Source organism: Silene latifolia, chromosome 7 (genome assembly GCF_048544455.1).
Source record: "Silene latifolia isolate original U9 population chromosome 7, ASM4854445v1, whole genome shotgun sequence".
Classification (NCBI taxonomy): Eukaryota; Viridiplantae; Streptophyta; class Magnoliopsida; order Caryophyllales; family Caryophyllaceae; genus Silene; species Silene latifolia.
In genome coordinates, this window is record NC_133532.1 from 124,135,357 (window position 1) to 124,159,582 (window position 24,226).

General features: G+C 34.9%; 3 protein-coding genes across 4 annotated transcripts; 2 read left to right on the forward strand and 1 right to left on the reverse strand.

The window, feature by feature from the left end:
- Positions 1-7,571: 7,571 nt before the first annotated feature.
- Positions 7,572-10,807, forward strand: LOC141591356 (peroxidase 3-like). The gene is made up of 4 exons (XM_074411666.1): positions 7,572-7,842; positions 8,360-8,557; positions 9,048-9,210; positions 10,064-10,807. The coding sequence occupies exons 1-4, from the start codon at positions 7,636-7,638 to the stop codon at positions 10,477-10,479; spliced, it is 984 nt and encodes a 327-aa protein (XP_074267767.1). The 5' UTR covers positions 7,572-7,635; the 3' UTR covers positions 10,480-10,807.
- A 4,231-nt stretch (positions 10,808-15,038) lies between these two features.
- On the forward strand, positions 15,039-16,977 carry LOC141591357 (uncharacterized). 2 transcript variants are annotated; one of them, XM_074411668.1, is made up of 3 exons: positions 15,039-15,756; positions 16,162-16,383; positions 16,674-16,977. In XM_074411668.1, exons 1-3 carry the CDS (start codon positions 15,144-15,146, stop codon positions 16,706-16,708), a joined length of 870 nt encoding a protein of 289 aa, XP_074267769.1. In that variant the 5' UTR covers positions 15,039-15,143; the 3' UTR covers positions 16,709-16,977. The 2 variants fall into 2 exon arrangements, with proteins under 2 accessions (XP_074267769.1, XP_074267768.1); XM_074411667.1 differs by having other exon boundaries at positions 15,042-16,383.
- A 2,990-nt stretch (positions 16,978-19,967) lies between these two features.
- On the reverse strand, positions 19,968-23,656 carry LOC141591358 (F-box protein At4g09920-like). Its single transcript, XM_074411670.1, has 3 exons — positions 22,403-23,656; positions 21,505-21,654; positions 19,968-20,517 (listed from the first exon to the last, which is right to left on the reverse strand). Exons 1-3 carry the CDS (start codon positions 23,369-23,371, stop codon positions 20,107-20,109), a joined length of 1,530 nt encoding a protein of 509 aa, XP_074267771.1. The 5' UTR covers positions 23,372-23,656; the 3' UTR covers positions 19,968-20,106.
- Positions 23,657-24,226: the final 570 nt, after the last annotated feature.

Genomic DNA, 24,226 nt, shown 5'->3' on the forward strand with positions numbered 1-24,226 from the left:
TCCGTTAAAAAACTCCGTTAGTTTGAATGTTTATCGAGACTTGAGCTTGTCTTTTACACTTCAAATGCTTAAATGACCAAGTAACTATGGTTTTCTCAACTCAATTAAAATAAATAAACCATGAATTTTGCTAACAAATAATTATATTATAGGTGTGTTGAGAGTATAATTCATAACATTTTTATTATCATTCTTATTATTATCATCATTTTTATTGCTTAACAAAGAATATTAAAGTAGTAAATATATTGAAACACAGATTACTTTTGTTTTTATTATAAATTATACTGTATTAGATTATAATTGATATTATATTATTTTTATTTTTATAAAAAAAAAACAAAGGTAAGATGTGGATCGGTATTTTTACTACTTTAATATTCTTTGTTAAACAATAAAAATGATGATAATAATAATAATGATAATAAAAAGATTATGAATTATACTCTTAAGTCTTACCACACCTAGAATATAATTATTTGTTAGAAAAATTTGGGGTATATTTATTTAATTGAGTTGAGAAGACCATAGTTAGTTACCATTTAAGCATTTGAATTCTAAAAAACAAGCCCAAGTCCCAATAAACATGCAAACTAACGGAGTTTTTTAACGGAATAAAAGTTGGGGGTCATGGAGAACTTTTTTTGATAAGTTCAGGGTTACCATGTGGGTGGTTGAAAAATGAAGGGTTACCAGCTAGAATTCAAAAAAACACAGGGTTACCGCGTAGAATAACCCTAAAGAATAAAGAGGAAGAATCAATAATTCTAATTTTTCCGAATAAAAATAAAAGGAAAAAAAATATAGGGGTAAATAGTATTTTTAATTGTTTGTAAATCGTCCTTCTAGATGTGTCGTATACTGTTTATATATGTTTTCGTTATAAGGTCAACTAGTGTGGGTGCTCGGCTTCGCCCGGGCTACCTGTATTTAGCATTAAAATATATTTTTAATTCAATTAACTAAAACTATTTTCAAGTTGCATAACTCATAAATATCATTAATATATATATTTTTTTAATATACGGAATATATCTTAAAATTACAGTGAAATAAATTATGAGAAAAATTCACTGCTCCCGCTATTAATATTTTACTTAAATCGATTGCTTAGCTAATTTTTCATATATACTTCCTGTTGTTCTTAGAATTGTTAACTTTTATTACATTCATTATTATTACTTTTACTTTCACTACTCCCGCCGTAATTATTGTATCCTAATTATTGTTACTTTCACTACTTCTACATTAATATTGATAATTTCACTACTCGTTGTTATTTCTGTTATTTTCACTACTCCCGCTCGCTGCTAATATTGTTACTTTGACTATTCAAATGAGTGATTACTATCATATTACTATATCCAATGTTACTACAATTCTTCTCACTACTAACAGAATTACTTTTACTCTTTAAGTATCCAATGAGTGATTACTATATCCAATTAAGGTTACTTTTATTACTCTCACTACTCGAAATACATATATTACATATATGCATTAAATTAATTAAGTCGAAATAATTATGGAATATTATATTTTTTGGAAATCTAGCTTGATTTATTTACTTTTTAATAGTTTCCAAAATATAATATACTTATATTATATTTGTTTATGTTAAAATAATTAACATATTTATACTAATTAATAACATAAGTGGGGCATGTTTAAGTTAAGGAAAATTACCATATTCCGTATTCTCTAAATTTATACTTCAACCAAAACTATATAATATTTACATTTAAGTCTCTTGTTTAGGTCCATCGCACAGTGCTATTGATTTAAAACTATATAGTATAATTAATTTGTATAAATTTATTTAATTACATTGAAGTCCATTGGTTTCTGGAATTAATGTATAGTATTGATTGATTGATTGATTGATTGATTGATATGCGCTTTATAATAACAGAGTACTGACCCTATATTAGATTATGTTATTCCATCATAGTCAGCTATCATTATTTTTAATAACAAAAATAGGTTAACACAAAAATAACTTAATCTAAAAGTCCTTTGAATAGTAAACCTTTTTTTTAATATAATTTTACTAACATTATAATCAGTACATTACAACATACTATTATAACTACAAAATTAAAAATTTATGTAAATTTTTTTAATTTTTACAAGCTCAATTAATTTAACCCTCACAAATGTCGAGCTTTAGCACGAGATCTCAACTAGTTAATGACGAACTAATGGTGAAGGGATTTTTTTATAGTTTACGATTTTAATTTGTTCTGGGCAACTAATTCTAGTATACCAAACATACCCTTATTAGAAAATTTAATTTGAAATTTCAAAAAGATGAGAGGGAATTGAAACTCGCGTATAAATTACAAATATATCTCCGGTGATGTCATCTCCTTTTCCTTTTTGTATTTTAAGATTTGCTAGTTTTATGTTAGACAATTTTTGCGTGTGAAGTCATCATAATTTATGTGTTGGTTATAATTGTGGAGAGGATGTGCGAAAATATTTTAAATTACGATTTAATTTACTCGTTTAATCTTTGTATGTTAAGTTTACAATCTACCTAGTACAAAAGCTAGGTTTTTTCGTGACTTCTAATTGGTTGCTGAATTTATGGATATATTTTGCATGTGGACCCCGCCATGATTTATATAACAATTAATTAGTCTCTCTCCTCAAATCAATCCACCACATTCACTTTCAGTTATTTAATTTCTCTCATTCCCTTTTTCAGAATTTCACTATGCATATATTAAAATATTTTAATTTACATCAAATCATAAACTAAAACATAGTACATGCATAAAAAAGGGAAATCTGGCATATTTTTATGTGCTAAACAACAAGATAAAAAAAATTAAATAGATCTGTAAAATTACTAAATGAACATAACTAAAATATTTAAAAATTTAAAAAATCATAAATCGATGAGATTTAGTACAAAAAAACAGAATATGAAATTTTTGGGCTTCAATTACTATTGTGAACAAATTCAATTTCATAATTTTATGTTTTTTTTTTAAAATAAGACAATTATCATCAGATCTAATTGATTAGCTACAAAAAAAAGAAATTAAAAATATTAGAATTTCAATTATTTATTATAAAAATAAATAAAAAATTAAAAATAATAATGAGATTAAATCTATGAAATGCACTACAAACCCAAAAATTGTCAAATTATTTCAAATATAGATATTGTATGAAGTATTAAGATTTAGGTAAATCTACAATTTATGAAAATGCATCTTTATACTATATTAGAGGTAGATACAGTACAATGGAAACAAATTTACAAAATACCCAAAAAAAATATTTACAACCACTTCAAAATATAGAACGACAATAAAAATAAATAAATTTTAAATTACCGATATAAAGTTTATAAAAATTGAAAAAAATATATACACTTTAAAATACATGCAAGTGAATATAAAAAAATTCAATATAAGTTTTGGAGCATGCATACAAGAATTTCTTCTAATTGTTTTCTTTAATAATTAACTTCAAACTTCACTTCTGATCCTATAGTTTTAAATAGAATTGTTAATTTGGTCTATCGAAAATCTTTTTTATGCATTAAATGAGAAGAGATGAAAAAGGTTGTTTAAGTTGAGTAATATGAGGGATGAAAGATTAAATGATCTGAGAATGTGGAGAGAGTTTTTATTGCAAAAACCAAAAAAAGGATGTAGAAATTTAGGGGGAAAAAAGAACAAGATGGGGAGATGAGGTGAGATGGAGTCATGAAGGAGTGAGACGACCTAAGTGTGAGCTTATAGGTTAGGAATCTCCTAGATAAGTAATATTGTTGGTCCATATTTTAATTTTGGCTTATTTGGTTTGCTTGTGCTTTATATCTTCTGCATTTTTTATTTTACCGTAGTGGACAATAATGTCGTGTAGACCTGTCAAACGGATCGGGTCTCGAGTCGGACCTTACAGGTCGGGTTCTACGTGTCTTGAGTCGGATTAGGGTCAGAATACGGATTAGATAAAAGTTTATGACGTCTTTTATTTTACCATTTTCCAGCCGAAAAACAATTTTTAAAATTAAATTATATTTAATATTAATAATATTATATTCATTATTTTAATAATTATTTTATTATTTAATGATATAAAATTGGCGTTTAAATAAATTTTTTAATTAAAAATATAAAAATAATATACTATATTTTATATTAATTATTTGGAATATAAAATAAAAATATTAATTTTTTAATAATATTCTTCATTTATTTTTGACCCATCGGGTCGAACGGGTTGGGTCGATTTTCGACCTTAGAATAACATGTCATTTCGGATTCAGGGTCATTTTGGGTCGCGGGTCAAGATTTACGGGTGTTTGACCCTAAAAAAATCGGGTCATATTTTAACAGGTCTAATATTGTCGTTTATTTTCATGTTCGTCCATGTTAAAATATATTCACCAAAATCGCATTTGTGGCTCCGGAGCCCACTGCCATTGACATTCCTCCCCTTCTTTGCATTTTCTGTGTTTACGGTATATATGTACATTATTTTCTTCATTTCATTAATTCTTCTAATATTTATGATTTTAGTTTGAATAAAGTTCTTATATATGTAAATGCAAGAGTTTTAAAACTATTTAAATTTTTCAAATGATAAATTTTTTAGTACCTTATTTATTCAAGTTTTTAAATATTAAATCCCGTAAAATTCTATCCGCACGGGCATAATTATAAAATATTATATTATTATTATTATAAACATCATATCGTGTTATTTTATTATTACATGAAATATACCCGTGCATATTTTTGCACGGGCCTAAAACGAGTTATTATCGTAAACCTAGGAATTGTATTTGGTTGTTAACTAGCCATGAAATGTGATCCTCTGTATTCCTGTATATGTTTTTGTGGTATTATGGACAATTAATTACGAAATGTTAGCATCCAAAGAAAAAAATTAAAAAAAAAATTCAATGTAAATATTAGGGATATTCTCTCGTGTACCCCTGAACTTTTTTTGTTTTCTATGGTGTACCCCTCGTTTTTCGCAAAAAAACTTTGACCGACAATAATTCTCTATTACGAGTTTAGAAAACGGTAATTTTTTTTCCAACCAATTATCTCGTCAAGGCCTTCAATTTGAAAAAAAAATTCACCGCTTTTTGAACTATTAGCCGGTAGTTATGGTTGGTCAAATATTTTTTAACGAATAAACTTTGACCGACCATAATTCCCGAGTACGAGTTGAGACGTCGGTGAATTTTTTTTCAAACGGAAGAACTCTTAAAGTCGTTCAATTTGGAAAAAAAGTTTATCGTATTCTGAACTTGTAGCCAAGAGTTATTGACGGTCAAAGTTTTTTTTGCATAAAAGGAGGGGTATATCATAGAAAATGAAAAAGTTATTGATGATCAAAGTTTTTTTTGCATGATATATATTTCTATCGACATGCAATAATTATATGCACGAAGATATTTAATTCCTTCCGACATGCATGACCCGTTAACTTTCTCTAATAAGAGGCTCCCACTTCAAGTACATACTTAGCCTCTATCAACTTTTCTTTCACTTTCCATTCAAACTTTTCTTTAGTACGATTTCTATCACGATAATTTATGGATATATAGAGTAATTTGCAAGCAAGAAGCTTGGAAATAAACTACTCATTAGTATGTACTCCGTAGTTGTTATTAATTTACCGGTTAGTATATTAAGATACTCGTCGATTGTTTGGGCCCAATTTCTACATACGTGGGCCATACTATCAAATAAGAGTCAACTGGGACCAAGTCAAGGAGTTGACGGGTCACGGGTAGCAGGCGAACGGGGAGCTGAGTCAGGCCAATTAATTAAATAGCGGCATATACTATCTTGAAGAGCAAGCCAATTAAACTCTACTAGGGTTTATTCCTATATAAGACGATGGGAAGTAAAGGAAGATTCATTCACAACTCAAGCTACAACCCTAATCTAAGCGAACATACACTAGCAATATTGCCGCCTAACTCTTCTTGTACTCGCGCGTGACCTAAAGTTATAATATTGGTGAGACTCCGTCTCCCCCCGCGGTTGTTTCCCTCATAGGGTTTTCCGCGTCACCAAATCTCTTGTGTCAGTTATTTATGTTCTTTATTATTCGTATTGCAATCACTATCACTTACATAATTAACCAAACATAACCTAAATACACGATTATCGAATAAGACCGCTTTAACTCGTTTAATATCATCTACTCGGTAAAATTTACCAAAACATCGATATTTATTAGTGAAAATAACGTGACAGACGAACAATTTTAATCGAATAATTTGTCACACCCCGTTTACAAAATATCGTTAATGAAATAACTAGGAAGTCTACGATATGCATATGGTGGCACTATTAACACATGTACGTACGTAAGTGACTTGCTGGATTAATTAGTCTACAGATTATTAATAACATCTTAATCATGATTGCTTAGTTTATTGTAGGGTAGGAATAATTATGCAACAATAATTGCAGAAAACAATCACTAGATTGTACATGCATAATTCCTAGAGCAGGTAAAGCAATCACTTTTGTTACTACCTTGTTCTTGTCCCTTTTAGCCCCCTCCTCTATTACTTTTCTTCTTCTACAATGTAGGAGATAATCACGCGTCGGCCCGTTCTCTTCAGTTTAATGTCAGTTCATATAGTTTAGCTTAACTTATTTGTAGTTTAATTGAGTTCACTTCAATTCAGTTCAACTTCATTCATCGGTTAGTTTAATTGTACTCATTATTACATAACTCAACTCTCTCAGCTTATTTCTATAATTCAGTTAAATTCAGTACAGTTCAGCTAATTTTAGCCCGAAAGAACATGACATATACTATCGACAAGTTATTTTTTTGACCGCCGTTGAATTTATTGTTATAATTAAATTTAGATTTCAAAAATTCATATACTGAATCCATATATTACCGCTTGAATTTAAAATAAACATATAACTCGTGATTCATATCCTACCCAAACCTGATATTATCAAACTTATAACATTATCGTTTCGAGACGTTTGATGAATTTATTGTAAATCATTTCCAATTAAAGAAAGACTTAACTTTTTTTTTACATGCAAGACAGATCAATAACGGTGGACAAAAGTGTCCATAGCGCAAGGACGTACATGCATGGGAAAAAATTAACGAAGAAAATGACAATAAAACGTAACTTTCACCAAATGGGCAGCCTTTAACCAACAACTAACTAATAACCATAGTTGTTAACCTCGAGAAAACTATGCATAAAATGCTACAAGACATCACATGTTTGTTAGCATAATTGAACATCAATATAACTTTATATTCCTCATATTATTATTAATTAATCTCCGGTCTTAACTTAAGACGGAAAAATGTCATCATTTTATAATAAAAGGAGACCATTTATTAAAAAGTTGTAATTAAAATTGTCACTTTCTAATCATAAACTGATTACAATTCTATTTATCGTAAAATGATCACATTTTATCTATCTTAATTTCAGACGAGTTCAGCCGTCCGGAAAGAGAATTTGCATACTATTATTATATTCCTTATAACTTAGATGTCTATTCACTATATATATTGACTTGTTATCTCCTCAATTTATCACACACTTACTTAAGTAGTTCTATTATAATTTGCTACAATTTGTCTCAAGTTATACAAAAAAAAAACATGAAAATGGCTTGTTTTAGTATGATCATAATAGGAATAATAGGGTTTTTAAGCATTGTTGATGCTCAATTAGAAATGGGTTATTATGCACAAAGTTGCCCGAAAGCCGAAGAAATTGTGCAAAAATTTGCTCATCAACACATATCAAATGCTCCAACTTTGGCTGCTCCGTTACTTAGAATGGTATTCCATGACTGCTTTGTTCGGGTATGTTATTATTCCGATTTTTTTTCGTTAACTTATACTTCGTATATTTATGTAACATTATGGAGTTGTTTGGTAAACAACATATTAGGTGAAATGAGTAGATTCCGGCGTAAATATAGTAGATTCACCAATCAATCTACTAATTTTAAGTGTTTGGTTAATGACATATTTAGATAGCATATTGGCCGGAATCTAATGTTTATGAATATGCTGCTAATTCATTTTATACATGAAAATGGTAGATTTGTCCTATAATCTGCTAATTACGTATCAAACACGTTTTCTTAATTCTGCTAATTTAATTCGATGGTCAAACTTGCTGCTAAAATCTGCCAACCGTATTATGCTAATATTATGTGCTAGCTAATATAAATCTGTTTCTGCTGTTTGTCAAACAGGGCCTATATACGTAATGTAAACCCTAACACATTTTTGTTAATGTTTCGTATTTAAGAATTTACATTTGTTAGTATAATGTTTACGAGTTACTAATTCATTTTGTTCCGGGTGAACGTAGGGATGTGATGCATCGGTGTTACTAAACGTAACTCAAGCATCGGGAAACAAAACTGAGAAGACCGCGACCCCAAACCAAACACTTCGCGGGTTTGGATTCATTGATAGTATTAAGAGTCTCGTTGAGGCCGAGTGCCCTGGTGTTGTTTCTTGTGCTGATATTCTAAATTTGGCTGCTAGAGATGCTGTTGTTACCATTGTAAGCTCTCCATCTTCTTTTAATAAACTACATTAAGACGTTATTATAAAGCAGATGTCAACTAGTTTAGTTGGTAAAGTCGTGAGATGTGGTACTCATGACTTGAGTTCAAATCGCCCTTTTGGACCCTCTACAAAAAAAACGGTATTATAATAGGGTAAGCTAGCTAAGAATTTCGACTTTTTTTTTTTTTGATGACGAGGGGGTTGAATCCCCCCGGGCCCATGCATTCCCGCACCACCACATGGACCATGTAAGCCACCCCCTTCGGAGGCTGCAGTGGCCAAGTGATCATCGCCCCAGCTGGTAGTCGAACCCGGGAACTCTCAACTCCTGCATTTTTGCAAACTTCAAGGTTTAACCCGGCTACCACTGAACTAACACCACTTGGTTAAATTTCGACTTTTGGCAAATGCACAATGTTATTAAAATTTTATGTACTTGTATAAGAGTAATTGTCGAACAATTTATTAATGGTTCGGTATCACAGGGAGGACCGTATTGGCCGGTGGCGACAGGCCGACGGGACGGAAAGGTCTCAAGCGCTAAAGAAGCACTCAAAAATATCCCACCACCTACTAGCAATTTGAGCTCACTTCTAACCTTTTTTGGTAGACAAGGACTTGATTTGAAAGACTTGGTCGTGCTTTCTGGTAAGACTTGGTCACACTTTGATAGACTTTATTGTTGTTATTAGTTGGAATGAAAAAATTCGATGTCAATGGATCTGGACCGGGTTTTAATCAGCTAAAAGTTAAATGGAATTTGATCTTGATCTCCACCTTATTGGGATCCAGATTCAATTTCACTTAAAAAATCCAGATTCAATTGTCACGTCTGAATTTAGATTTAAAATACAAATTCAGACGTGACAATTTACTGATTTTGATAGGGTATGTCATGTTTAATAGGGTTGAGCAAAAAATCCGATTATCCAAACTGATCCGATATCCAATCCGAATCCGATCCGAATTTTTGGATATCCGATCCGAAAGTTAAGTTTGGTTTAGATATCTGATCCGAAATCTTTGGTTTTGGTTTGGATATGGATATTAGAATTAAAACATTTGGATATCCGATCTGATCCGAAACTATAGTTTTGTAGTATATTTTCGAGAAAATAAAATTTTATTTGATACAACAACTTAATTAATGTTTAAAATATTAGAGAAATATCTAGGTGATATTTAAATTTTATAGCGAGAACATTGGAATAAGAATACGAAAGAAAATATCATGTAAAACTATGAATATAATCGTGTTTCAAACTTAATTTTAAAGTAAATTCAAAAGTATGGATATCCGATGGATATCCGCATCCGATCCGATTATTTTGGATACCCGAACATTGGATATCCGAGACATTTGGTTTGGATATTGGATATCTAACTTCAGGATTTCTAATATGGATATCCGATCCGAACTAGCACTTTGGATCAAATACCCGTTCCGTACTCTGCCCTAATGTTTAACATGTTACAATTGGTTTGCCTACCACTCTACCAGGTGCGCACACAATAGGGATATCACACTGCCCATCATTCACAGAACGTCTATACAATTTCACGGGAAGAGGATTCGGTGAAGACCCAAAATTAGACAGCGAGTACGCAGCCAACCTTAAGGCCCGAAAATGCCCTAACCCGAAAGACAACACTACCATAGTCGAAATGGACCCTGGTAGCTTTAGGACATTTGATCTCGACTACTACAAACTCGTCTTGAAACGTCGTGGTCTATTCCAATCCGATGCAGCATTGACCACCGGAGTCACGGCTAAGTCGATTATCTTGGAACTTGTCTCTAGTCCACTAGAGGTTTTCTTTGAGGAGTTTGGAAAGGCCATGGTTAAGATGACTCAAATTGGTGTGCACACTGGGTCTAGTGGTGAGATTAGGAAACATTGTGCATTTGTCAATTAATGCTAAATTTTGATTAAAATTGATTGTATTGTACTCCTCCCGTCCTCGTCCAATCATTTGTTTACCTTTTTTTATTCCTGGTGAGGGATATTTTAATTAAAGGTAAACAAATTAATAAGACGGAGGGAGTACTTAATTTGGACCGACGTATATCTTTATTACTTGTATTTTATTTTTTGTTTATTTATTTTTTGTTTTAGGTGTGATTTGGTGTGGAGGTGATTTTGTAATCACTAGGAATAAGTTGAAAGGGCATAACTTGTTGCTCCTTTTAATTGTATCTTTTGAGTTGATTTTTAAATTAATGTATGATTATTGTTTGTGATAAGTGTCCTCTCAATTCTACTAACCTTGTCTCAATGTTTTATCTATTTTAGAATTATTAGTTTGTTCTATATATGTAAAAAACAAAAAAAAAACAAAAAAAAACAAGTTTTGTTGGAGGTAATGGAAAGAATCGTGTAACATCTCGACAGTTAAAATTCTTGAAGTCAAACGAAAATATAGTATTGTTAAATGGAAAAAATGATACATATACAACTCTAAGGAAAAAAAATGTATTTAAGATTCCAAAAGAGAAAATAAATAGAAGCTTAAATCGAACATAAATAAGAAAGTTGTCATTAACCTTACATTAACCAATAGATAGATCAAAAGCCAACTCTCTCTCTAAAAATCAGGTTTCTTTTTTCTCTCAAAAACCCCCAAAACCAAAAACCTAATTTTCCTTGAGCCGCCGCCGCCTCCATCCACGCCCTAGCCTCCAACCTGCCGCCACCCTTTCGCCGGAGATGGGGCCTTCTTTTGGCCCATCTCCGGCGACCGTTCTTCTCTTCGGCTTTATCTTCCTTTCACTGATCCGACACCCGGTGTTTTTCGGTTTTCTCGGCTTTTCATGGGTTTGTTTCTTGATCCGGGGTAGTTCTTGGGTGTTTGTGGGTGGTGTTTGTGGTGGTCGCCGGTGATTCGCCTCTTTCCCAACGATCTCCTTTTTCCTGGCTCCTTTCGGTCTTGCTTGCGGTCGTGTGGTGTGTGCCACGGCCCCTGGGGTTTCCCCCGCCCCTGGTATGGTGGCTCCGGTTTGGTGGCTGCTCTAGTTGTTAGGTTGTTGTCGGTCTCTGGGTTGTGTTTTTCCCCTTCGGGTTGGGTCTTGGTTCTCTGTCGTCCCCGCCCTTCCGTCACCTTGTCCTGTCACCGTCGCTTTTGGTTCCATCCTAGAGGTGATCCCCCCACTCCCCCCACCTCTTGGCTGGTTCTCTTTGTCTGCTTTTGTATGTGAGTCGATGAGTATAGCTCATCCGTCTGTGGCTCCTTGAGGGCGTGTTTTGGGTCTGTTTTGGTGATCCCCCCATTTCCCCCACCTTTCGGTCCCTTTTCCTTCACCTCTCGTGTGCGTCTGTGTTTTTTTTGGGTCCAGTTGGTTGTTTGACGGTGGTCCTGGGAGGTGCCGGTTGGTGAAACGGGTTTCGTTGGAGTGTATCTGATTCCTTTTGCGTGGTTTAGGTCTTTGTCTAGGCCTCTGTCCTTTTGTGGGGTTGCATGTAAGCCTTTTGTGGTGCTGTTGTTGGGTTTTCGTTTGGGTTCTTGTGGTCATCGTTTGGCGTTTGGGTCTTTTTGGTGTTGGCGGGTTTCTCCTTTGCCTGCCCTGGATGTTGTGATGTTACGCAGTGGTCTTAACCGGTGTGGGTCGGTGTTGGTGTTGGAGTCGTTTTGAGGTCCTTCGGGTTGGTCTATGGTGGGTTGGTTGTGGCGTTGGATTGGATGGCTTCGGTGGTCCTGTCTTTTTCTCATGCAAATTTGTTTTATTCTATGCTTTTGTTAATAATAATTGCATCCTGTGGGTTATGGGTGTCTTGTCCCATAATCTTTGGGGTGGCTTGTAGTGCCATGTCTCCCTTTCCAACTAGGGTTATGGTGTCTTCGCACCCGACTTTGAGCATGGGTGTCCTGTCCCCTTGGGTTCGTGGTCGTGTTGGACATTGCATTTCGGATTTCTTGGTCTGTTGGTCCTACGATCAAAGGGTTCAATCTCTAAGGTGTAGGAGTTTTATCTCCATCGGTGGCGGACTTAGTCGTCTTGCTTACCACTTTGTCTTTCTACGATCTTTTCGCAAGATCGTAAGTACATCTTGCTATTGTCACTCTGCGGCTCGTCTGTATCGGCAAATTTTGGAGGTCTTCCGTGTTTATGAAGCTCGTCCTACGGACCGTGGCTCTCTCGCTTGCGTTCACCATCATGTCCTTGTTGCTCTTCTAGCTTTTGTTATCGTCTTTCATGTTTATGTTATCTTTAGTTTTGGCTTGGTAACACTAGATTTGGTGGGTAGGTCTCTGGTGTTACCTAGTCGAATAGTTTACTTTGTAACATTTAAAATAATGTAAGCTATTCATCCTTGTTGTCAAAAAAAAAAAAAAAAAAAAAAACCAATTCAATTGCTCTCGCTAAGGGAACATCAACCTTACATTAACCATTCAATCGAGCACCAAAAAAAAAAAAAAAAAAAAAAAAAAAAAAACATTAACCATTCAATCAACAACACTTAACTTTAATTCATCTTTCGATGGTAGGTCATGACATCAATATATGCGTAAATTTGTCATGCATTCTTACTTTAATTCCACTTCATGAACTGCATTTATTTAATTCTTATTTCCAATCTTAAGGGTTGTATCTATCATTATCCTTATTTTATTACTTATATATAGAATTAATATAAAACAGATAAAGGTGCTACTCATGAAAAAAGTTTTTCAATAAGAAACTCAATCTCTAAATATTTTCATCAATTGGTAAAAGATCGATCTAACTATATCTAAATATTTTATTTTTTGACAGTAGGAGAAAAATAACTTACAATGTCACAGACGTTACAAAGTAAGCTATTCGACTTAGTAGCATAGAGATTACATAAAACTTATTTAAAATTATAAGTACAACAAAGAGAGATAAACTATAACATCGAAGGCTTGATGGTAACAGACAGAGAGGATGATAAGCTTCCGCATCAAAGTCAACAGTAAGGCAAACAACTTCTACTGGCCATTGAGACAGTTGAGGTGCAAAGAAGCAAGACCAAGATGCATTTACGCTACAAGAGCGTAGAAAGACAAAAAAGATAACGGGCCACGAAGTCCTGCCTCTGATGGAGAAAATTCTCCTACATCGAGGTAAATAGGTCCTTCAAACAACCCAGGCCAACAACCACAGAAACTCCGCCAATAGATGAGATGGAAAAAAGAAAACCCATTAGCCCAACGAACAACCACCTTCATACTTAAGGAGACCTCAGACAAATTAAAGAACATGTTTCCCAAGTTCGTCGAAGTCATTATTACCACATATATCTAAATTATTTGGAGGAAATGAGAATAAAGGCAATTAGACATTTAATTTTGAAGAACCACCATAACCGACAAACCAAAATCCACGGACCACCCCATATCAACACAACCAGGCACACCATTTTCGAACAGATTAATCACAGAATACCAATTTAAAAACAAGACAAACAGAGCCGTCTTCCCAACCAACAATAACAAAAGAAAACAAAAGCTTCATAAGATGCACCCAAAGACCAAACGAACAGAAAAGAGGACCAATAGTCAAAGCCAAACCCGACCCAAACAGACCATCAAACCCAAAAAACCAATCAAGTCCAAGATGGAAAGGACAACAAACAAAGAGAAAGACCATTCACACAAGGAGACATGCAAGACCGAAAAAAGACACCCGATTCACCAAGCGACACCTCCCAGGACCACCGCCATACATACAACCAGACCAAACAAAAGAACGACACTGACTGACACTAGTGATAAAGAAATTGAAAAACTCCATTATGTTTCCTTAGGAATATATTACTCGATTACGATGGAGTAAATTTTACTCATAGTTTTGAGAATTTTGTCACCCTCTTAACCATCCAAGGCCGTCGGGTAAATTATTAAGGCCCCAAATAATAAAAAAATCAAATTTGAAGTGCTTCATTCTTACTACCTCAAAGTTCCGTTATTACTTATTTTGAAAAATTTAAGCACCGATTTTTAAAACCTTTTGAACTTGCTAATCAACGGCTTACGACCCTGAACCCTTATTAAATCCAATTGAATAGTTTCTTTTTGGTATCGCAAAACGATTTAAAACGCTGACAGAATTTGAACTCACGTCATTAAGCTACTTGACATTTACAAATCCAATTAAATAGTTAAATAACATAGTTTCACAAATATCTTATTCTGGATACGACCAGCAAACCGTTATGTTTAGTTAATAGACTATACAACCAGTTGTAGTGGGTAGAATCTGAGTTTTATAATAAAGTTTTTGAGTTTTGTTTTAAATTAAAGAATTTAATAGGAGCCCGAAAATCAAGCAATCAAGGCTGGCAATCAGAAGGCTCCAACGGACTAAATCATGCTATTTATGTCTATATTGTTAATAGTGTATATTTACCATAGTTAGATTATTTTGTAGCTGTTATCATGTAGTCTATATATAGCCTTGTACCTCTGACAGTAATAACACAATCATATTAATAATAATATCTTTCTTCTCTATGCAATACATACATATCTCTCTATTTCTAACATGGTATCAGACGTGATATTTCTCTTCTGATCTCTTCATCCTCTTCTCTTCTCCATTTTTTTAATTTAATATCATCATGACAAACTCCTCATCAAACTCATCCCATAATTCCTCTGTGGTCTCGGTTATTCATTCTGAAAATCCGGGTACCAAGATCTCATATGTTTCGTTCAATGGTAATAATTATGACGAGTGGTCTCGTGCATTCCATCTCGCTCTCCTCGCTAAAGATAAATTGGGCTATATAGACGGCACTATTGTCAAACCCTCGGAGACGGCATCTGATTTTAAACTTTGGCGTTCCACCAACGCTCTTGTTACGGCTTGGATATATGCTACCATCGAACCTGCCATTGCTAAATCTATTTCATGTCGTCCCGAAGCCAAATTGGTTTGGGATACAATCCGTCTTCGCTTCAAGCAAGCCAATGAGGCACGCATCTATAGGCTGAAATCAGAGATTAGCACATGTCGACAGGGTCCAACGGAATCCTTGATGGCGTACTACGGTCGTCTTACCAGCCTTTGGGACGAATTGATGGAGCACGACCCAATTCCTCCGTGTTCCTGCAAATCGTGTCCCTGTGACTGGGTGTCTATTTTCGAAACTCGTCGAGACAAAGATCGGGTACGTGATTTTTTGATGGGATTAGACGATCGTTTTGATAATGCTCGCTCTCAAATCATTGGTATTACTCCTCTTCCTCATCTTGATATTGTTTACAATCGTTTATTGCAAGAAGAGGGAGTTAGATTATTGTCTAAAAGCCTCACTGACACCAATGAAAATCGCCCTGACCCTATGGCTTTCGCGGCCAGAGTGCGTAATAATAATAATAATAATTCTAGCCAGGGAGGGGGTCGGGAGTCTACTGCTCATCATGCTAATACTCATTATAATTCTCAGTATAATAATTCCACTAATAATTCTAATAATCGTCCATATTGTATCGTGTGCAAAAAGCACGGTCATTTTTTGCGAACTTGTTTTCGTGTTACGGGTAATTGGCCCGAATATTGGGGTGATCGTTTTCGTGATCGTGTTTATATCGATTTGAATGCCACGGATCTTAGTCAAGCAGTGTTCGTACCAGACCCTCGTCGCAATAAGCAAGAGCACAATAAGCCAAATACTGGTTCTGGTCCGCGCGCTCATATGGCCGCAGGCTCCTCTAATGGTAATAGCGCTTCTACTTCTCGTTCTTCTCTTAACAATTTGGACAGGATTGATTTTAATACTCTTGATGCCCGGGAGCTTGATGAGATAACTCAAATGTGGAAGAATCGTAAGACTGAAAATACTGATCGTCTCAGCGGTAATTTTTCTACTTTTTCTTGGATAATCGACACTGGTGCTTCGCACCATATGTCGGGATGTCTTTCTCATTTTACTAATTTACACTACATTTCGCCTTTGTCCGTGGGATTGCCCAACGGTGACAAGGCCGTTGCCAATCAAAGCGGTGACATACATTTATCCCCTCGTCTTATTTTACGGGATGTTATTTATGCCGAAAATTTACAATGTAATTTAATTTCTGTTTCCAAGTTACTCTTAGACACTTCGCTTACTATACAGTTTTCCCAACAACTTTGTTTAATACAGGACCGTACCTCGAAGATGGTGATTGGTGCGGGTGAGCAAAGTGAGGGGCTTTATTTCCTGAAAGGTGTCCGGAATGACAAGGTACACGCATATACCATTGGCAATCTTGACACCGTCGAACTTTGGCATCGTCGTTTGGGGCATCCGTCCTCCAATCTTTCCCGTTTTTTACCATTTATTGATAAAACAAAATTTTCTCATTCTACTTTTCACAGTAAACACTGTGACATTTGTATTCGTGCGAAACAAACTCGTGCCCCTTTCCCTTTAAGTTCTAATAATGCGGATGATATTTTTGATGTCATACACTGTGATTTATGGGGCCCGTATTCAGAAAATGGGTCATGTGGGTCGAAATATTTTCTTACTATCGTTGACGATTTCTCTCGCTCTACGTGGGTTTATCTTTTACGTCGTAAAAGTGATACTCGTCAAACTCTTTTAAATTTCTTTGCCATGATTGATCGACAATTTCAAAAACGTATTAAAATCCTTCGTAGTGATAATGGGGGCGAATTTCATAGTCTTGAAATTTTTTTTCGAGAAAATGGTATCATTTTTCAAACTTCAAATATCGACACCCCACAACAAAACGGGCGCGTAGAACGTAAACATCGTCATATTTTAAACGTCGCTCGCGCCCTTCTTTTTCAAGCTAGTCTACCTATTCGTTTTTGGGGGGAGTCCATTTTAGGGGCCGTCTATCTCCTTAACCGAACCCCATCTATGATTCATAATGGTAAGACTCCTTACGAAATGCTTCTTAATAAACCACCACCTATGAGTCACATTCGTACTTTTGGTTGTTTATGTTATGCGAAAAACATCAATCGGTCTCATGATAAATTTGCCCCCAGAGGCCGAAAATGCGTTTTCTTGGGATACCCGTTTGGTAAAAAGGGATGGCTTGTCTACGACCTTGACACGGGTACATATTTTTCCTCTCGCGATGTCATTTTTCTTGAACACGAGTTTCCTTATTATTCTCTAAACCTTCACGACACAACCCCATCTTCGACCTCATCCCTTGATGATAATCTGACCCCCATCGACCACATCATTGTTTCCACTCCATCATCTTCTCACGAGCCAACACCATCCACGTCCACTACCCCCAACAATCCCACTACCACCCCCTCCACCACAGACGCCACCCCTATCTCCACTTCATCGACCACCACTGAAACTATGGGCAAAGGCCATCGTGCTAAGATACCCAATACCCGGCTCGCTGGTTATGTTCGCCCACCTATCGGCCCCTCCACTCATCTCGCTTCCGCCACATCATCATCTTCATCAGGTACTCGATACCCTCTCTCCAAATTTCTTCAAAATGATAAATTTTCTACTAACCATAAAGTTTTCTTAGCGGCCGTGACTGACAATCACGAGCCATGTTCTTTCAAAGAAGCAATGCAGGATCCAAAATGGCGCGATGCTATGCAAAATGAAATCGATGCTCTCGAGCGCAATCATACTTGGACTCTTGAAACTCTTCCGTCTCACAAAAAGGCCATCGGTTCTAAATGGGTTTACAAAATTAAATATAATGCGGATGGTTCAATTGAGCGACATAAAGCTCGACTTGTCATTATGGGCAATCGTCAAATTGAAGGTGTTGATTTTCAAGAGACTTTTGCTCCTACTATTAAGATGGTTACCGTTCGTACTCTCTTAACTATTGCCGCAGCCAAGAACTGGGATGTCCATCAAATGGACGTTCACAATGCTTTCTTACATGGTGATCTGCAAGAGGAAGTTTATATGAAACCCCCACCGGGATTTCTTTCTAATTCAAACGGAAAGGTATGTCGCCTCCGTAAATCTCTTTATGGGCTCCGTCAAGCTCCACGATGTTGGTACGCTAAACTCGCTTCCGCACTCAAACATTATGGCTTCACTCAATGTCCCTATGATCATTCCCTTTTTTCCATCCTCCAACCCGATAATGAAATCCATGTTTTGGTATATGTCGATGATATTGTCATATGCGGGAACAACACTCACATGATCAACAAGTTCAAAACCTACCTAAGTAATTGCTTTCACATGAAAGACCTCGGTCCTCTAAAATATTTTTTGGGCTTGGAGATAGCGCGTAATTCAAGTGGTATTTACATCTCTCAACGCAAATACACCTTAGACATCCTTCAAGAAACCGGACTGTTGGGCTCCAAACCCGCATCCATTCCTATGGAACCAAACCACAACCTACCCGAGTCCGCCTCTCCCACCATTCACGACCCTCAACCTTATCGCCACCTTGTTGGTAAACTTGTTTACCTAACTATCACCCGACCCGAGATAACATACTCGGTTCATATCCTTGCTCGCTTATGCACTCGCCAAAACAGGACCATTGGCACGCGGCTCTCCAAGTCGTGCGTTACCTAAAATCCAATCCTGGTCAAGGTTTACTCCTTCGATCAAACACCCACCTTCTCCTCCATGCCTACTGTGACTCCGACTATGCCACTTGCCCCCTTAGTCGCAGGTCCCTCTCGGCATATATCGTCTTTCTCGGCGGCTCCCCCATCTCGTGGAAGACCAAGAAGCAAACAACGGTCTCTAAATCCTCGGCCGAGTCCGAGTATCGAGCCATGGCATATACCGTTTGCGAGCTCAAATGGCTCAAAGGCCTCCTTACATCTCTCGGTATTGCTCATCGCCCACCCATTGCGTTATCATGTGATAACCAATCAGCCCTTCATATCGCTCGCAATCCCGTTTTTCACGAACGCACCAAACATATTGAGGTGGATTGCCATTTTATCCGAGATGAAATCTTAAACGGTCTCATCAAACCAAACTATGTTCCTACCAAGGTACAACTAGCTGATATTTTGACGAAAGCCCTTGGACGTTCAATGTTCGAAGATTTACTATCCAAGTTGGGCGTCGTAAATTTACACGCACCAACTTGAGGGGGGGTAATAGGAGCCCGAAAATCAAGCAATCAAGGCTGGCAATCAGAAGGCTCCAACGGACTAAATCATGCTATTTATGTCTATAATGTTAATAGTGTATATTTACCATAGTTAGATTATTTTGTAGCTGTTATCATGTAGTCTATATATAGCCTTGTACCTCTGACAGTAATAACACAATCATATTAATAATAATATCTTTCTTCTCTATGCAATACATACATATCTCTCTATTTCTAACAGAATTCAAGTTATGACATAAAGTTTCTCAACACCCACCTAAACATAAAAAACAAGCTTTAAAATAACTCAGAAAAATAACACATAATCGCAGTTATATATAAGTTGGTTGTACGATGTTATTATATCACACGTATAATGTTATTTGTGGTTAGGTTCAAGTACCTACCAAGTACCAACAAACTATTATGTTCCAAGTACAGATCACTTGGTAAACACCTGATAAATATATATACATTATATTTAATAGAAGTATTCGTATACATTCATTTATATAATTTATAATATACATCATAAACATGATGCCATTTAAATATAGAAGACAAAATATTATGTTGATTATTAATATCATTTACAATTCTAACGTCAACGGTTGGTGAGGCCACAGGACGGTCCAAAAGCATATGGTACAACACCCTTTGCATCCCTTCAAAAGTCTCGTCTCCGTTCGATGTCGACCGTGATACATTCGAGTTTAATCGGGGCGTGACAAGGTACATTGTTTCCAAATTGGGAGATTTCGTCAAGAAATCTATTGCAAGTTCCATATCTGTACTTGTCCCTCGAAAATTAAGTAGTTTCACGTCCCGGAGATTGTTGAAGACGGTTTTGATGGGCTCGACGTTAGGTTTTCTGAATTCGCATACGAAGTTATCTTCCTTCGACACGGTTGATAGCTACAATGGATTAAATTGAGCAAAAAATAAGTTCACGACACATCCGATATATTAATGTTACCTAATTTTTAAGACGATATTTTACCAATATACGGTTTTTTTAGCTATTATTTATGGGGTAATGTTAAATACAGCCCTTAGAGCAATGGCAATAGTAGAACTTTATATAAAGTTCTTCACATGTCATGTCACAATACACCAATCCTAATTTTTAAGAATTTTTGTTTACAATAGAAGAACTTTATATGAAGTTCTTAGATGGAAAAAAACCATAAATAAATAATGTAAAATGGTTTCTCACATTTTACAAAGTTATATTTATTGGTTGTACATTTTTCAATACTTTAGAACTTGGTTCTTATTTTAGAACTTGGTTCTTAAAAATAAGAACCAACTTTTAAATGCAATAGAAGAACTTTTAAAATAAAGTTCTTGGTGACAACCCCAATGCTAAGAACTATTATTGCTAGCTATTGCTCTTAGGGTTGTATTTAAACATTTAATTTCTTCCATATTTGGTATTAACTTGGAAATTTATGATAAAATTACATATACATCAATGCAATAAATACATGTTTTAAGAATTTCTTTCTTATTTTTGTACCTTAAATATAGCCCTAAGAGTTGTATTTATCATTTTCCATTATTTAACCGATATGAGCAATATATAAATGATATACTCCGTATATACCTACTCGATATGACGGCTAAGCCGGCTATAACTAGCTTAATTATAGTCCGTGTATCGTTGACATAATTGATACTAGGGAGTATTATACTAGAAATTCCTCGGTAACGTTTCGAAACTATATGGAGAACACAAATTCTCATTGTAACGCGTCACATTTTATGATAAAAAGTAACTATTATCTGATAAATAAGAATTTGTAGATCATGGTTATTTTTTATCGTAAAATGGTCATTTCGTCCGTCATAACTTGTGTCCGTCACAAGAGAGACCAATTAAATCAAGAAAGAGGATCGTACCTCGATTGTAATCTTCTTCAAGGAAGGACAAGAACAATGCTTAAAGAAGCAATAAACATCAGTGTTGAACAGTCCAAATAGTGGACAATTAACAAGCACTAGTTCCTCCAAGTTGCTAAAATTCACCTTGAAATCTTTAAACAAACTTGGCTACACCAAGAAAAATCACATTAAACAATGTTAGACAAATTTAATGATAAAACAAACACAAAATCACTAAATACGTACTCCCTTTGACTCAGCTGATTTTGAAGAAGAACGTAAAGAAACAACTGAGACAGAAGGAGCGAAACAATTTTAAAATTTTCGGGAGGAAAGTACCATAGGGTTTTAAAGAAACATTACTAACTACGTACTCCCTTTGACTCAACTCATTCTGAAGAAAAACGTAAAGAAACAACTGAGACAAAAGGAGCGGAACAATTTTAAAAATTTCGAGAGGAAAGTACCAAAGGGCTTCAAAGGTACAAAGAAACATTACTAACTATGTACAGCCTTTGACTCAGCTGATTTTGAAGAAAAACGTAAAGAAACAGCTGAGAGAGAAGGAGCGGAACAATTTTAAAAATTTCGGGAGGAAAGTACCATAGGGTTTCAAAGGTACAAAGAAACATTACTAACTACATACGTACTCCCTTTGACTCAGCTGATTCTTTACATTTATTCAGACTTTCCTTTGAAAAAAACGTAAAGAACCAGCTGAGTTGAAGGAGCGGAAAAATTTAGAAAAATTCGAGAGGAAATTACCACAAGGTGTCCAAGGTACAAAGAAACATTACTAACTACGTACTCCCTTTTACTCAGATGATTCTTTACGGACTTTCCTTAGAGAAAAACGTAAAGAATCAGCTGAGTCGAAAGAAGCGGAAAAATTTAGAAAAAATTGAGAGGAAATTACCACAAGGTGTCCAAGGTACAATGTCAAACTCTTGACATGTGCAAAACTTGACAAAACCTCCATGAAAATGTACATAACTCCTCCAAACTCATCACCTCTTGTACCAATAAATACATTCTCCAACAATGGCATGTTTTCTAGCTTACATGAATCTAAATGACCACAACTGATAAGCAAAGACCGAATATTTGGACCGGAAATGTCGATAATCGAGGCGTTGTAACACTCGTAAACTGTCAGTTTTCTAAGGTTGATCACAGGTGACAGTATTCTGATTCTACTTAGAGACCCACATTCCTTTAAAACCACCTCTTCAAGAATTTTGCAGTTTTGGAAGATATTTTCGAGCATTTCGTCGAGTATATGAACTTCTTTGAGATACAATGTAGTAAGCTCTGAAAACCCAGTATAATTTCCTGGTAATGTTAATATACAACGTCGTAATTTGACAGTTTCGAGTGATTTGCAATCGAATAGAAAACCCGGTAACTCGAAAATTTCATGTTTGTCAATAATATGAGATTTTGTTAAGAAATGTATATGAATGTGCCTACAAAAATCTAAATCAAATTCTTTGATATCCCTTAAAACCGCGAATTCGATCCAATTTACGACATTTGATTTATGAAATTTATTTCTTGGGCTAAAAATAAGTTTAAATTTGTCAATTTTGTGGGATTTGTTTAGGGTTAGGATTGTGTTTAGGGTTTTTGTTGATTCATCTTGTGTATGATTTTTGGAAAAATCTTCACTAAAATCATAATTGTTGGCATATGTAAGATATTCAGTTGAAATTTGTTGGAATCTTTTGGATACTAATGATGTTGTAATGACTGATTTTGTTGGGATTAGAGAAAGAATGAGATTAAGGATGGAATTTGGCAATTCACTAATTATATCTTCATTAATTTCTTCATTTCTCGTCTCGGTTTCGTGTTTTTGCCTTCTGGTTAGCCGACCCTGAATCATTTTCGGTATTGGCTAGAATAATAAACTTAATTAAATGAAATGAAATAGAAGAAAACAAACTTTTGGTGTTTTGGTTTGATTTCGCCCTTCACGGATGGATGGTTAGCCGACCCAGAATAATTTTAACACTGCCTCGAAGAACAAACTAATTAATGAAATGAGATGGAAAAAAACAGAATTTGTGATGAAATTCCGGGTTTTTGGTTAATTAGTCGACTCTGAATTGTTTTTGGTGCATGGAGAACAAACTTGTTTATGGAGAAAGTTGGTGTTTTGGTTTGATATGGACCTAAAAAAAAAGGTTAATTACCACTAATTTATAGGGTAATTAATATTAATATTAATATGAAATTTGAGTTGAATATTTGTTATTTTAAGGGAATCAAATAAAAAGGATTGCTCACAAAACTTTGATTTAATTTGTGGAATTAGATATAGATTACATAAGAAAAAGATTGTAGTTGATTAGGTGGGTGATTAATTGATAATTAAGTGAATAATCTAGCTTAGCTACCAGCTGATGTAAGAAAGACAAAGACACATCTTTTGTTGCTAAAAGATGTTTAATTAACACCAACTTGGCCTAACAAAGTAACATTGAGTCACCCTTTTAATAAACAAATAGGGTCTTCCTTAAGTTGGACGTATTCGTTTAAGAATAAAACGCACGGGTTAAATAATACCCTATTGCATAGATGAGACAAATCTTTTTACAATTTTAAATGTATTCTATTTTTATCGTAAATGTGTAATATTTGACCCGTTTTGAACTTAAACAGATATATTTGTCTTAAACGAAAATTTGTGTTTAATCAATAAACTAGCTTAGACTTTGTCTTATCAAATACCACAAAG